Consider the following 14,682-nt stretch of genomic DNA (forward strand, 5'->3'; position numbering starts at 1 on the left):
GGAAGCACATAGTCAACATGGCCTAAAGAAACTTCAGTTATTTTCAACACTTTAAAGCTTAGTCCTGGGGTTGGCAAGATGGCTTAGTGGGTAGGTGCTTACCGTACAAGCATAAGGATCTGAATTTGAAACCCTGTACCATATTAACGAGCCTGTTGTGACTGTGCATCTGTAGACCCAGAACAGTGGGGCAGACAGGAGGATTACTAGAGTTCCCTGGATAACTAGAAACAGCTCTAAGGTTCAATGATGAGACCTTGTCTCCAAAGTAAGGTGGAGAGTGATTGAGAAAGACACCAATGTCAGGTTTTGGCTTCCAGAGGCACACATGGGCATTTGTGCACCAACCCAACATAAACATTTATATACCGCCCTCACACCAGAACTAAACAACCCAGAGCCCCCAAAACAAATCAAACCAATCAACCAACAAACCAAACAAAATCCCACCTCATCCTATACCCTCCTCTCTTTGGGCTATTACAGTATGGGTCTCTTTACCTTTGCACTCACTCTACCCATTATGGTCTGTTTTTAAAACACACTTTATTCTTTTTAGAACAATGTTAAGTTTTCTGCAGTCCATTTCATAGCATCTACTGAACTTTTAAGTGGACAGAAGAAACTCAACAGTTTCATCTTGAAACTCTTGAGTATTCCAGGTCACTGGAACAATCTTAAGATCTTTCTGAGGAAGCATCAGAAACCTTTCTTTAATTTTTATTTACTGTGTGTGCCCTTGGTGTGGCCACAGTGTGTGTTGGGTCAGAGGAAAACATTATGGTGTTAGGTCAAACAGCAGGCTCTCCAGAATGGCAGTGCTACTGACAATGTCCTAAGATGATGGCCCAGGACCTAATCCAAGCCAAATTCTTACCAGGTAACCAGAAGCCTTCTTTATTGGGTAAACAGAAACTCAAACTCTGCATTCCTCGGGAATCCCATGAGAAAATGTGTTCCTAGTGGTTTAGTTCAGTGGTTTCACTGCAACTTGCTTACACCTGGTGTCAGTTCTCTCCTCCACCTTACGTGGATTCCGGGGGACTGGACTCAGGTTGCTGGGCTTGTGCACAGCACCTTTACCCACTGACCCATGACACTCGCCCATGAAAATTTTCTTAAAGGGCTAGAGAGGAAACATTTCAGGATTCATAGGCCAAATGAATTCTAAATGTTACATGTGCTAAATATATATATAAGAGTCTATACTTCTGTGTCCTCCCCAAGCCACTGTATTATGTAGAATATTCACTAAATTAATAACAACAAGGTATTTTATTTGAATTAGAATGCCAATTTTTTTCCTTTCTCTTTTTGGTGTGTGTGTCGGGTGTGTGTGTGTGTGTGTGTGTAACCATATATGCTTTTGTGTATGTGTTCATGCAGAGGTCAGAGGTCAACATCTGATGTCTTGCTCAATTACTCTGTATCTCTCAGTGAATCTGGAGCTTACTGATTTGGCTAGGCTGGCTGGAGGGTCAAGCCCTAGGATGCCCTCTTCTTTTGAGTGCTGGTGCACACCACCATGCTTAGCTTTTGACTTGGGTGCTGGGGATCTGAATTTGGGTCTTTATGATTGTGCAGTGAGCACTTTAGCCATTGAACTTTCTCACTAGCCCCATGCTTAATATTTTATAGTACTTCAGTAAATACTTTCTGAGTAAAAGTACAACATCCAGACTTACACTCCTCGCTGTGTAATATGTGCATGTATGTGTGTCTGTCTGTGTGTGCAGACAGAGGGAATCCATGGGTGTCATCTACTATTTTTTTTTTTTTTTGAGACAGTCTCTCACTGAATAGGAACTAAGTAAATAGGCAAGGATGGCTGGCCAGTGAGCCCAAGTATCCAAGTATCTACCTGTTTCTCCATGGTATTACAAGCACATGCCACCATAACTAACTTTTTTTCTTTTAATGTGGGTTTTGGGGATCAAATTTGGGTCCCTATGCTTGCTAGTACTTTACTGAGAGAGCAGAACAGTAAACTACAGGTTTAAATTATTTCTTCTGTAAAACATCAATTGTTAAACAATTATTAATAGTAAACTTACGTTGTATTGCTGGTTTGCAAAACAAGTATCAAGCAACTACTGACAGTGAACCTACTTGAGACTGCTGATCCTCATCTCTGCACTTTCGGTAAGTTTCTTTGTTTCTTCTTTCCACCTGTTGGCTGCCTTTTGCTGAGCTGCCAATAGATGCCTCAGTTCAACAACAGAATTCCGATTACTGTCCTCCATCTCTCTCAACTGCACTTCAAAGCCGTGCTCCTTTATTGAGAACTGATGCTCCATTGTGCTGACCTGAGGAGTAAAAGGAACCGTCACTGTCCTCTCAGGATTCTAGGAGCTATGTCAGCCAATGTCACACACAAAAAGAGTGATCCACTGTGCTCATGAGATTTAGAAACCTTTGGGCGAGGCATCCAAGTAAGCAGGTAAGCTTACAATTTGTCTCTACTACAAATGAAATCTATGTATACTTTAGTGAAAAATACAACTATTGTGGACTGTAATTTTTTTTTGTGTGTGTGTGTGTGTGTGTGTGTGTGTGTGTGTGTGTGTGTGTGTGTGTGTGTGTGTGGTTTCTCTGTGCAGCCCTGGCTGCCCTGGAATTCACTCTGTAGACCAGGCTGGCCTCGAACTCAGAGATCCAACTGCTTCTGCCTCTCATGTACTGCGAATAAAGCTGTGTGCCCATATATTTTATTTTTAAGTCTGTAAGATAGCACAAATTACTTTGCATATGTGGTGTGATGAAATGTCATTTTATCTTTTAAATATGGATCTAATTGGACTAGTATTATAATTATAAAGATAATTCCTTTCCTCTTGAACCACAATGTGCTTCTGCTACAAAATTAGGTCTTCATTAAAATGAAATTTATATCTGGACTTTATTTTGTACTACTAAGCAATATGATTATTCTGAAGTTGACAATACTGTCTTAATTACCGTAGCTTTATATTGATATGGTTCTTTTTCATATTTTACTGAGTAAAAATATCTTTGTAAGACACATGACTATTTTTCATTTAAGATTTCATATTCTTATAAATGCCTACCGCCCTGGATACCTGCAATAGAAGACAGTCAATAACTGCAGTTGACGGGAACTAGGTCAGTACATGACTTCCTTTGTTCCTTGCAGCAGCAATAAACAAACTGAAACAACAGTACTGCTACTTTACATCCTCACTGCAAGCCTGGAAGATGAGGATCTTTACTATAAAAACCTAGTGCCATTCACAAAAATGGCATGGAATGGAGAGAAAAGAGATGCTGATGGAATACCTGTTTCTTGAAAGTGCCTTAAATGGATTATCACAGAGTAAAAAGAGAAAAGGGAGAGAAAAGGTAAGGATTTTTCTCATATGAGCCTTTTGCCCTGTGCATTCTTCTTGCTGCTGTTTTTACACTTGATAGGAGGGGCTCTCAGAGAAAACTGATGGAACATCCTCTTACTGATCTTGAAGAAATTCAGTGTCTGAGAAGCTGGAGGATAGAGTATGGCAGACTATAAAGCTGTGTAAGCTACAGTTCTGTTAGTGCTGTTTAACTTGCTTTGGCACGAAGAACTGTTTGTTGCATGGTTGGAAAATGTGTTTTTAAAAATTGTGTATATATAGAGAAGACAATCAGGTTCCAGAACACTTTGCAAGTTCTACTAGTTAGTACTTTGAATTAGGATTTCGTATTATTTGATGAGAGGTACATGCGTGACACACACACACACACACACACACACACACACACACACACACACACACACACACACACACACACACGGGACCTGAAGAATGTTTTATTAGGACTCTAATGAATATTCTCTATACTTTGAATTTCCCAAGAATATATTTAACTCATTTTTAAAAATACCTTTAATTTTGCTTTTTTTTGGGCCTCCAGAGCAATTTTTCTTAAATCCTCAGTTTCCTTCTGTAGTTGCTCATTTTCTTGCTGAAGCTTCAGCCTTTGCTCACTGACAAAGCCACAGTTCTCCCTCTCAGACTCCAGTACAGTTTGAAGTTTCTGGATCATTTCATGGGAACGGGATATCTCTTCTGAGGAACTGTTTTTTGTTTTTTGTTTTTTTTTAAACAAATGAAACAAAACACAAAAGATCAAGACGTGCACATTTTACAATTTAAATTTCTGTTTTCTTTATTCTGAGTCATTTCTTTTCACTTCAGTATGGTCTTGGAGATTGAGCCCATGGCTATATCTACAGCCCTCTTTTTATTTAGAGTAATGTGGTTTCAAAATGTATGTAATACCAGGTAAATGTATTTAATTTAACAACTTTAGGTAAGGATAGACAAGTTGACTTGCTATTACTCTTTTAGAAAATCAACGTGAAATATCTTTCAATTTTTTCCTGTTGTTAAGAATTGCTACATCAAGAGAACAATGTGGACCCAACAGTAGGCAGATGAAACAGCTGCTAGTCAAACTTTTACTTAATGTTAGTAGCATAGGAAAACACAACAGCTGACCACCTCACAAATTAAAGTGAAATCAATCTGCAATTTCCTGTTATACACCTTAGAACAGGGCTTTATAAATTCAAATTAAATAAGCTTATTTTAGCACAGGTTAATAGGTTGTTTTCTTGAATTTTCTCAGCCATGGGTATTAGATCAGGTATTCTTTAAACATTTGTTTCAATCAATAGCTAATTTTCATTCCTATTTTCTGAAATTTACATCTTTCAATTACAGATAACCAATCACTCTGAACATACTCTGGCTTCTATTTGCAGGAAATATAAAAATGCTACTAATATTGTGATGGCTTAATAGAAATATTGGTGGGCATGGTGGTTCATGCTTGTTATCCCAGCCCATGGAAACCTAAGGCAGGAGGACTGCCTTGTGTTTGAAGCCAACCTGGGCTACATAGTAAGTTCCAAGGTACATGCTTATATGCATGAGACGCAGTCTTAAAATAAAAAGCTAAACAACTCAATTATTGGTTAAAAGTAACTTATAAGGAGAGAAAATTTTAATATGCATAAACAGTTTTTACCTGATGGCAGTTTTACTACCATGAACCACAGTTTATGGTTCTATTCCAACCCTAACTTCCCAAATGCTTATGACTGACTCTGAACTGATTCATCTCTGTCCTGTTTAGAATTTTGCTTTCCTAATTCTTCCCACATTCTTGTAAGTTTTAAGTTCTATATAAAATCATTCATTTCTATAACATAGTTTTAATTCTATATAAAAATTGTTCATCCCTATAACACACATAGCTATGTTTTCTTTTTAAATAGTAAAGTTCCAATAATCAACTTTCCAATAAAATAGTATACACAGGCATTGGTCATAAAAGGACATTAGTATCGAAAGATGCTGCAACAGAAGCAACCACATGTGTACCTCCTAACAGAACTTCATAATACCACAACCACCACCACCATCACCACCCAACCACCAACTACACATCAAAAAGAACATTCAACATAAAAGCATGATTCAACATGTTTTCTACAAATTTAATACATTACAGTTATAGATTCAAGAATGGAAATAATGTAGTCATCTTAATAGATGCAAAATAGCCTTCAACAAAGTTCAACTCCCTTGATAAGAAACCAGGAATTCAAGGATCATACCTCAACATAAGAAAAGCTACCCATGAAAAATAGCCAACATTACAGTAAATGGGAAAAGGCTTCATGCACTTCCTTGAAAATCAGGAATGAGACAGTGTCAGCTCTCTCTACTTTATTTCAAAGTAGTGACTGGAGTCTTAATAGCAGTAACACAAGAGAAAGTAATAAAAAGGATACAAGTAGAAAAAGAAGCCAAGTTATTTCTATTTGCAGATGTATGATGTCATACAAAAGGGAACATAACAATTCAACACAAAACCTCTTAGAACACTTTCAACACAGCACCATGATACAAAAATCAATGCAAGAAACCAGTAGCTTTTTAATAGACCAATATATAACAAACACTGAGAAAAACATAAGGGAAATAATCCCTTAAAAAACAAAACCTTAGTAATATAACTAAGCAAGGAAGCCAAAGATCTCTACAATGGAAAATGTAAAACTCTGAAGAAACTGAAGATACTAGAAGATAGGAAAAAAAAAATTCAGGCTCATGGATCAACAGAATTAACATAGTAAAAATGACTGACTTACTTTAAAGTCACCAACATATTCAATGCAATCCCCATAAAAATTCTACTGGTATTCTTCACAGAATTAGGGAAAAAAAAATCCTAAAATTCATAGAAGCACAAAAGACACTGAGCAATGCTAGAAGTATCACAGTATCTTATTCCAAGTTACAGTACATAGTCACAAAAACAGCATAGACACGTAGATGAAAAGAATAGAATAGAGAACCCAGAAATAAACCTGGTGACCTGATTCTTGATAAAGGTTTCAGAAATATACTTTAGAGGAAAAGAACCAAAACAAATGAAAGCAAAAAACCTCCTGGATAAGTGGTGCTGGGAGAATTGGACAGTCACATGTAGTAGAAGGAAACTAGTACTTTTCTTTCACTTTGTACAAAAATCAATTAAAAGTAAATTAAGAACTTTAATGTTTAAAATTGTTAGGGGAGAACATACAAAAAATACCTCAAGAATTATCTGGAAAATACAGTAATAGCTTAAGAAATAATACTAAGAATTGATCTAAGAGATTACATGACCTATAAAAGCTTCTGCAAAATAAACTATAAGTGAAATCCAGGCTTCATATTGCACAAAAACATCTGTGCTAACAATTTATCTAGAAGAGGATTAAATCTAGAATCTAGAATACATAAAAGAACCTGAAAATGAATTAAAAACACTAAATAATATAAAACTAATCATCTGATCAGTAAGGTGATTAATGAACTAAGTAGATCTCAAAAGAAATATAAATGGTCAGTAAATATATGGACAAATATTCAACATCTTTAGCAATCAGGGAAATGCAAATTAAAATCGCTTTGTGATTTCTATCTCACCCCAAGAAAATAAAACAAAAGCTGTCAAGGCTGTAAGGAAGGAAGAGCCCTCAGTCACTGATGGTAAGAATCTAAACTTATGCAACCACTATGGAAATCAGTATGGAAGTCTCCAAATTGGGGGGGTAAAAAAAAAGAACAAATATAATCCAACTTGGAGATATATATATATATATATACACACATACTCATATTCTAAATCAACATACCACAGAGATACTAACACATTTTTTGCATCTCTACTCACAATAGCCAGGAAGGAAACGGAACAAGCCTAGTTGTTCACCAACAGATTAATAGATAATGAAAATGTTCATAAATACAGTGGTGTTTCATTCAGCAATAAAGGAAAATGAAATTATGATATTTTCAAGAAAGTTGATGCAACTGGAAATCACTGTCCAAGCCAGGCAAGCTAGACCAAGAAATATATTTATTACTATGTGTATAAATGGGGTGTGTATGTGCGTGTGTGTGTGTGCGCGCGCGTGCGAGAGAGATGGAACAGAATCCTGAGAGTGATAGGAGGATATCTTAGGAGAGGGGGAAGACTATTTAGGGTGTGGCAAGAAAACCAACCATAGGATAGGCAGGGGACATAGAAGAGGGCAGTGTGGGAGGGGAACAAATTACAAGATTATGATTCATGAGTATGAAAATGATATCACTAAATGCATTATTTTGTATGCCAACTTAAAAACTAATAATAAGAGAAATTATTAAAAAACATATTTGGCTGGGTGGTGGTGGTGCATGCCTTTAATCCCAGCACTAGGGAGGCAGAGGCAGGTGGATTTTTGTGAGTTCGAGGCCAGCCTGATCTACAGAGCGAGATCCAGGAAAGGCGCAAAGCTATACAGAGAAACCCTGTCTCGAAAAACCAAATAAAAAAAAAAAAAAAAAAAAAAAAACCAAAAAAACCACATTTGACTATTTTCATAAGGTCTATAAAAAGGTAAGTAATTCACCAAAACCTATGTAAATGCTTAAAATGTTAACACAGGAAATATAAAAGAAAACTTACTTAATTTCAAGTTGTTTTATTCTATTTTCTGCACTCTTTAGTTTTAGCTGAAGATCATCTTTTGAACGCTCGGCAGCAAGACATCTTTGATGCATTTCTTCCAGTTTTCTGTAATCACCTTCATCCTGTTTGCCTTCACGGTAAATCTGAGGGAGAGGCTTATAAACATTACCTTATAGGAAGAAATTATCTCAATGAACAAAAATAACGTGAGAAATAAAGTCATGACTGTGTATTCATCTCTTCCTACTGTAAGAAGTTTTTTAAAGACACCTATGATTGATTCATTTACAAAATAAAATGCTATAAACTGGCAGCTAAAGAGTTTGAAATCATGCTCACTGTAAACTATTTAACTAATACAGAAATATAAATATAAAACAGCTGCTAAAACTTTTAAAAAATGCTTAAAATGCCAATTTAAAAACAAGTAGTAGTTGGGTTGGGCATGTAGCTCAATGGTAGAGCCCTTCCTAAGAATGTACAAGGCCCCAAGTTTTACCCTAAAACATCAAAGAAAGAAAAAAAAGTGCAGTAATTAGTGAATATTCTTCAATACAATTTTCTGATGAAATACCCAAAAGGAAGGGTATGTTTTACTGTAACTAGAGATCTTAAAGTTCTAGAACTTTGCTCTGGGTTATCTGGGCAACAACATAGCTAAAATCAGAGTTACCTTTCTCAGCTAGAGTCTGGGCTTGCTCTTGTAGCACAGGGCTACTTATAGCAGGCCCTGAGGTCCAGGTCACATTTTAGGACAAATAGTTCATCTAACTGCCCTCCCAAGAAGGCTGCTTTGCTGGGTCACCTATGTTGTCCCCACTGGCAAGACAGTGCTGTCCTTTCTACAGAGGTTGAATAGCAGTATGTCAGTACTCTTTGCTGGGACATTGAGCACCACTGTAGTCCTACAGTGCTATGGCTTTGGCTCATTGCTGTGTGGACAATAGAGAAGTGGTTGCTGTGCCTTCTAAGTTTTCCACTGCACTAATATAACCTATGCCATGTAATATTAAAAAAATCAGCCTGAAGCCTGATATATGTCTGGCAACATTCTAAATAGAACTTACATTACATGAAGGAAATCTGGAAGGATCTACCTTTAGGAGGGTGGCAGCCAAAAGTGTTTACCTTGGAACACATGTGCATATGCTTTTTTCCCCAAATGAAGCCATATTCTAGGTTCTACTTTGTAAATACTGTTTTACTATCTGATTTTGTCACTATTTTTGACAACATGGATATATCACATACTTTGAATGCCATGGAGTTTGCCTTTCAAAGTTAAATCCTGACTTCAATGCTTAGTGTTTTTTAACACTGTGACTTATTTCGCTTTTCTAGGCAAGTTACTATCATAGCACCTTATATGTGGTAAGCGCTCATATTTGGTTGCCCTTTCTTTCTCAAGGCACTTAAGAACAGTGGGATATTCACTGCTAATGAAAAAGCATGCAACTGTTTTTTTTTTTGTTTGTTTGTTTTTTTTGTTTTTGTTTTTGTTTTTCGAGACAGGGTTTCTCTGTGTAGCTTTGCGCCTTTCCTGGAACTCACTTGGTAGCCCAGGCTGGCCTTGAACTCACAGAGATCCGCCTGGCTCTGCCTCCCGAGTGCTGGGATTAAAGGCGTGCGCCACCACCGCCCAGCGCAATTGTTTTTTTAAGATGTAGTTTTTACTTCAAACATCATTGGGGGAAGTATTTTATCTACTTATTATATTCTTTAAAAATATTTTATCTTTGTGGATTTCTGTGGGTCTCTCTAGTACTTTGCTTCCTCCTATTCCTGTGGGGTCTTCATTTATCATGGTCTCTCTTTTCTTGTTCTCCCTCCCTGTTCTTGATCCAGCTGGGATCTCCCGGTCACCTAAGCTCTCTTTTCCCCGACGCTTGCCCTTCATTACCCACCCTCACATCCAGTTTGCTCATGTAGATCTCATCCATTTCTCTGTCGTTGGGTGATCCCTGTGTCTTTCTTAGGGTCCTCTTTACTAGGTAGCCTCCCTGGAGTTGTGAGTTGCAGTCTGCTTATCCTTTGCTTTACATCTAGTATCCACTTATGAGTGATTGCATACCATGTTTGTCTTTCTGAGTCTGGGTTACCTCACTCGGGATGATTTTTTTCTAGATCCATCCATTTACCTGCAAACCTCATGATGTCATTGTTTTTCTCTGCTGAGTAGTACTCCATTGTGTATATGTACCACATTTTATTTATTCATTCTTCAGCTGAAGGGCATCTAGGTTGTTTCCACGTTCTGGCTATTACTAACAATGCTGATATAAACATAGCTGAGCAAGTGCTCTTGTGGTATGATTGAGCATTCCTTGGGTATATGCCCAAGAGTAGTATAGCTGGATCTTGGGGGAGATTGATTCCCAATTTTCTAAGAAAGTGCCATAATGATTTCCAAAGTGGCTGTACAAAGATACCTCAATAGACTACTGGCAATGGTTGAGAGAAAGCCGAACTGACCTACCCTGGTGATCTGATGGCCAAACACCCTAACTGTCGTGGTAGAACTCTCATCCAATGACTGATGGAAGCGGATGCAGAGATCCATGGCCAGGCCCCAGGTGGAGCTCCGGGAGTCCAATTTGCAAGAAAGAGGAAGGATTTTACAAGCAAGAGTTGTTGAGACCATGATTGGAAAAAGCACAGGGACAAATAGCCAAACTAGTGGAAACACATGAACTATGAACCAATAGCTGAGGAGCCCCCAACTGGATCAGGCCCTCTGGATAAGTGAGACAGTCGATTAGCTTGAACTGTTTGGGAGGCTCCCAGGCAGTGGGACCAGGACTTGTCCTTAGTGCATGAGCTGGCTTTTTGTAGCCTGGGACCTATGCTGGGAAACTTTGCTCACTCTGGGTGAAGGGAGAAGGGGACTGGACCTGCCTCGACTGAATCTACTTGGCTGAGCTGAATCCCCAGGGGAGTCCTTGCCCTGGAGAAGATGAAAATGGAGGGTGGATTGGGGGGAGGTCGAGGGTGGGGTGGGGGAAGGGCGGGAGGAGGGAGGACAGGGGAATCTGTGGCAGATATGTAAAATTAAATTAAATTATAAAATTAAAAATAATAATAAAAATATTTTATCTTATGTATACAAATGTTTTGCCTGCATGTAGGGCTGTGTATCTTGTTGAGTGCCTAGTGCCCACAGAGGTCAGATCAGGGCACTGGATACCCTGGAACTGGAGTTACAGAAGGTTGTGAGCTTCTACATGGGTGCTAGGAATTGAACCCAGGTCTCTGGAAGAGCAACCAGTGGCCTTAACTGCTTATCTCTCTAGCCCTCTAATTACTATATTCTTAAAAGGTAAAAATCTGGGGCAGAGAACTAACTCAGTCAGTAAACTGGTTGTGGTATCAATACTTACATCAAAGCTGGCTGTGGAGGCATGTGTCTAATCCTAGCCCTAGGGTGGCAGAAATTCATGTTACTTCTGGGGTTGCTGGCCAACTATCTAGCTGGGTTTATAAGCTGCAGTTTCAGTGAGACTCTATCTCAAAAAATAAGGTGGAGAAAGATTGAGGAACACATCAATGTCAACCTCTGGCCTCTATACGCGAGCGCGCGCGCGCGCGCGCGCGCGCGCACACACACACACACACACACACACACACACAAAGGTAAAATTCATAGCAATCCTATGATATTTTGGTTGTATATACCTATTATGCCTTATTCTAACCTCAGTAAGTTGGCATAAAGTTAACAAAAAAAAGACAAAATGAAAACTACTTTTGGGATAAGGCTAGAGCAATAAATATGGATATTTAAGAAAGTTATACCTTGAAGTACAAAGTTCAAAGGCTATGGGTATTCTTAGAAAGAATGGATGTAGGTGGTAGGAATATTTAAACGAGACTTTGTTATAGTTGAGTAATACCGCCCAGAGCACTTAGAAGGCAAGTGTGAGCAGAGCGGGCAGCAATGCAGTAGGAGCCTGTAGCTGCCTTAAGGCCGCTGTACTTCCTTCTTACCTTCTCGAGTTCTTCTTCCACAGCTCTTTTCCCTCTGATGGCTCGATCGATTTGACCTTGCTTTTCATCACAGTCCTATAAAATCAAGTCAAAATGCAAATAAATGTATCTGGTGAAACATTAAAGTGAGAAAAAAATGGAAAAGTAAAATGGTTTGTTCATAACAAGAATATTACAGTTACCTCATCAACTAAGTAAGGCCATAGTACTTAGGTACTTATGTAAATACATAGTACTTACAACTAAGTTAGGCTAATTACTGGGCATAGTAATTGTCAACCTTCAAAAAGTGACCTATCCCAGGATTTCATTAATTGCCTTTGGCTTTAGGATATCAAGAAATTAACAGAATAAGGCTGGCATACTCATGTGAGAAAAAAATGAGCTTTTTTTGTGGATATTACAGGTTCTCTTTTCATATAATATTACCAAATTATCTTGAAAAAGGAACCGGACAGTGTCACAATATGCCAAGGAAAACATTTGGTATGCAAAGTGCAGAATTCTAACAATTTTTCTTTACAAAATATCCAAAATGCAGGGAAATGTATTAGCATGAGCATAAAATATTGAAACATATATACTTAAAAGACTTTGTGTATCAAACATTTTACTTAGTAGTTTAACAAGTATATCAACTAATCCATACAATTATTCTGCCAAGATACTAAAAGCACAAGAATCAACCAGTGAGTTCTTCATAATTATTTTTCTACTTATTTGAGATTAAGCATAGTTTTATTGTGAACCTGCTTTGTTGACTGTACTCCACTAGTGATATACATTTTTTCCATAATTATACAAACATCCTCAGTGTTTCCAAAATTTAAAGCCAAGCTTTTAAACTGTGACCCAGAATTGATTACCTTGAACTCTGTTACAAATAACAAGGTAGGATTTTTTGTTGTTGTTAAAATAGGACTCAGTTTGTAGGAAAATCATTTTTAATGTCCTATACATATTCATATATATGATAAGGTACTTATCTATATTAGGTTTTGTTTTTCTGGGGGAATATTTTTCATAGTCTCACTACATGGCCCAGGCTGCCCTCAAACTTGAACTCAAGATCTTGTCTCTCTGTCTGCTGAGTGGTAGTTTTATGATGCTAACCTGGTGATTTCTGCTATGTTTATAATGCCACTGATGTAACCGGAATACATATGCGTGCTAGTTAGTCTTTGTCAACTTGACAAGACTAGAGTCACGACTCTCAACTGAGAAACGGCCTCCAGCAGACTGGCCTGTGGGCTTGTCTATGGGAGCATTTTCTTGATTAAAGAACCACAAACTGTGGGTGGTGCCACCCTGGGACACATGGTCCTAGGTTGAAAGCAGGCAGAGCAAGTCATAAAGAGGCAGTAAGCAGCATTTCTCTACGGTCTCTGCTTTATATCCTTCCCTGGATTATGGACTATAACCTACAAGCTAAGGTAAACCCTTTCTTCTCAAGTAGTTTTTGTCAGTAATTTACCCCAGGACAATATGTTAATAACACAGATGAATCTTACTTCTTGATCTGGAAAGTGGCCTATGAAGAAAAGAGTCACTATGCAAATATCTATGCCCCTACTTATATCACGGACATCAAGGGATAGGGGTCCGGCAGTATTTGGTTAACCTGGGTTAAAAATGGGTAAATGAAACAAAAAAGTTGAAATATTTATAATTACCATACTATTATATAAGTTCTATTAAAATGTACTATAATATTAAAATGAACTTTTAAAGTTTGTATTAAAAGCTTTGCTCATAACCCCTGATATACCTGCTTTGGGAGATAAATTAATTTTTTTAGCATTTGTGAAGTATTTCTAAAATCATACTTTATAAAGGGTTAGCAAATAGTAAAACTGATAGCACAGAGGCCACACTCACCAGCTCCTATTCAAACAAAATAGAGATCATTAAAAAAAGAGACAGCCTACACCTCCTCATTTGGAGACTCAAAAACAGCTACACATTTCTTAGAACTACCTGTCTTTGCTATATTCTACAGGCTCTCACAAGATGGACTTTTATATTCATTTGATTCTAGAAAGCTTTAAACTTCTATGGACTTCTTCAATAGTGTACTTCTTACATATCTGCAGTTTTCTTTGTAATTTCCCTTGCTACTTATTTCTAGTTTTATTATCCTATGACTTGGTAAATATTAAGAATTATTTCAATTATTCTCTATTTTTTAAGAGTTGCTTTATGGACTAAACTGTGATCTATTTTAGAGAAAACTCCATTGGCTGCTGAGAAAATTGTGTGTTCTATAGAAGTGTATTGCCTAATTTACAGTGTAGTTCAACACTGAAGTTTCTTTACTGAATTTCAGTCTGGAAGACAACATTGATATGAAATAAGTCCTCCATTATCATTCTATCAGGACCAAACTGTACATTTAATGTCAGTCTATGAAACTGGATGCCATGTTTCTTTACTTATTTTATTGATGAATTCTTCCCTTTATAAATATGAAGTGTCCTTCTTTATCCCTTCTATGTAATTTTTGCTTGAAGGTTATTTAGGTCAGATTTGGTTAAGGTGCGTCCTGCTTATTTTCTGATTCCACTCACTGGGTGCATCAATTACCTTTCGTTCACTTTCGGCTTGTCTTTGCCAGTAAGATGAGTTTCTTACATTTACAGCTAGTCTGTATCTTTTAATTGGAGAACTAGAACTATTTGCATTTATTTA

The 14,682-nt window shown here is 37.5% G+C and overlaps 1 protein-coding gene across 3 annotated transcripts in view; it reads right to left on the reverse strand.

Moving 5' to 3' along the window:
* Sclt1 (sodium channel and clathrin linker 1) overlaps nucleotides 1-14,682 on the reverse strand; it is a 108,349-nt gene that overhangs the window by 22,108 nt on the left and 71,559 nt on the right. For all 3 annotated transcript variants that reach the window (XM_006987463.4, XM_016005996.3, XM_076574039.1), the window contains 4 exons: nucleotides 11,995-12,069; nucleotides 8,008-8,153; nucleotides 3,883-4,075; nucleotides 2,110-2,306 (listed from right to left, as the gene is read on the reverse strand). In XM_006987463.4, the coding sequence (XP_006987525.1) occupies nucleotides 2,110-2,306; nucleotides 3,883-4,075; nucleotides 8,008-8,153; nucleotides 11,995-12,069 (611 nt within the window). The remainder of the gene's footprint in view (nucleotides 1-2,109; nucleotides 2,307-3,882; nucleotides 4,076-8,007; nucleotides 8,154-11,994; nucleotides 12,070-14,682) is intronic.

This window comes from Peromyscus maniculatus, chromosome 6, assembly GCF_049852395.1.
Source record: "Peromyscus maniculatus bairdii isolate BWxNUB_F1_BW_parent chromosome 6, HU_Pman_BW_mat_3.1, whole genome shotgun sequence".
In the NCBI taxonomy this organism is placed as follows: Eukaryota; Metazoa; Chordata; class Mammalia; order Rodentia; family Cricetidae; genus Peromyscus; species Peromyscus maniculatus.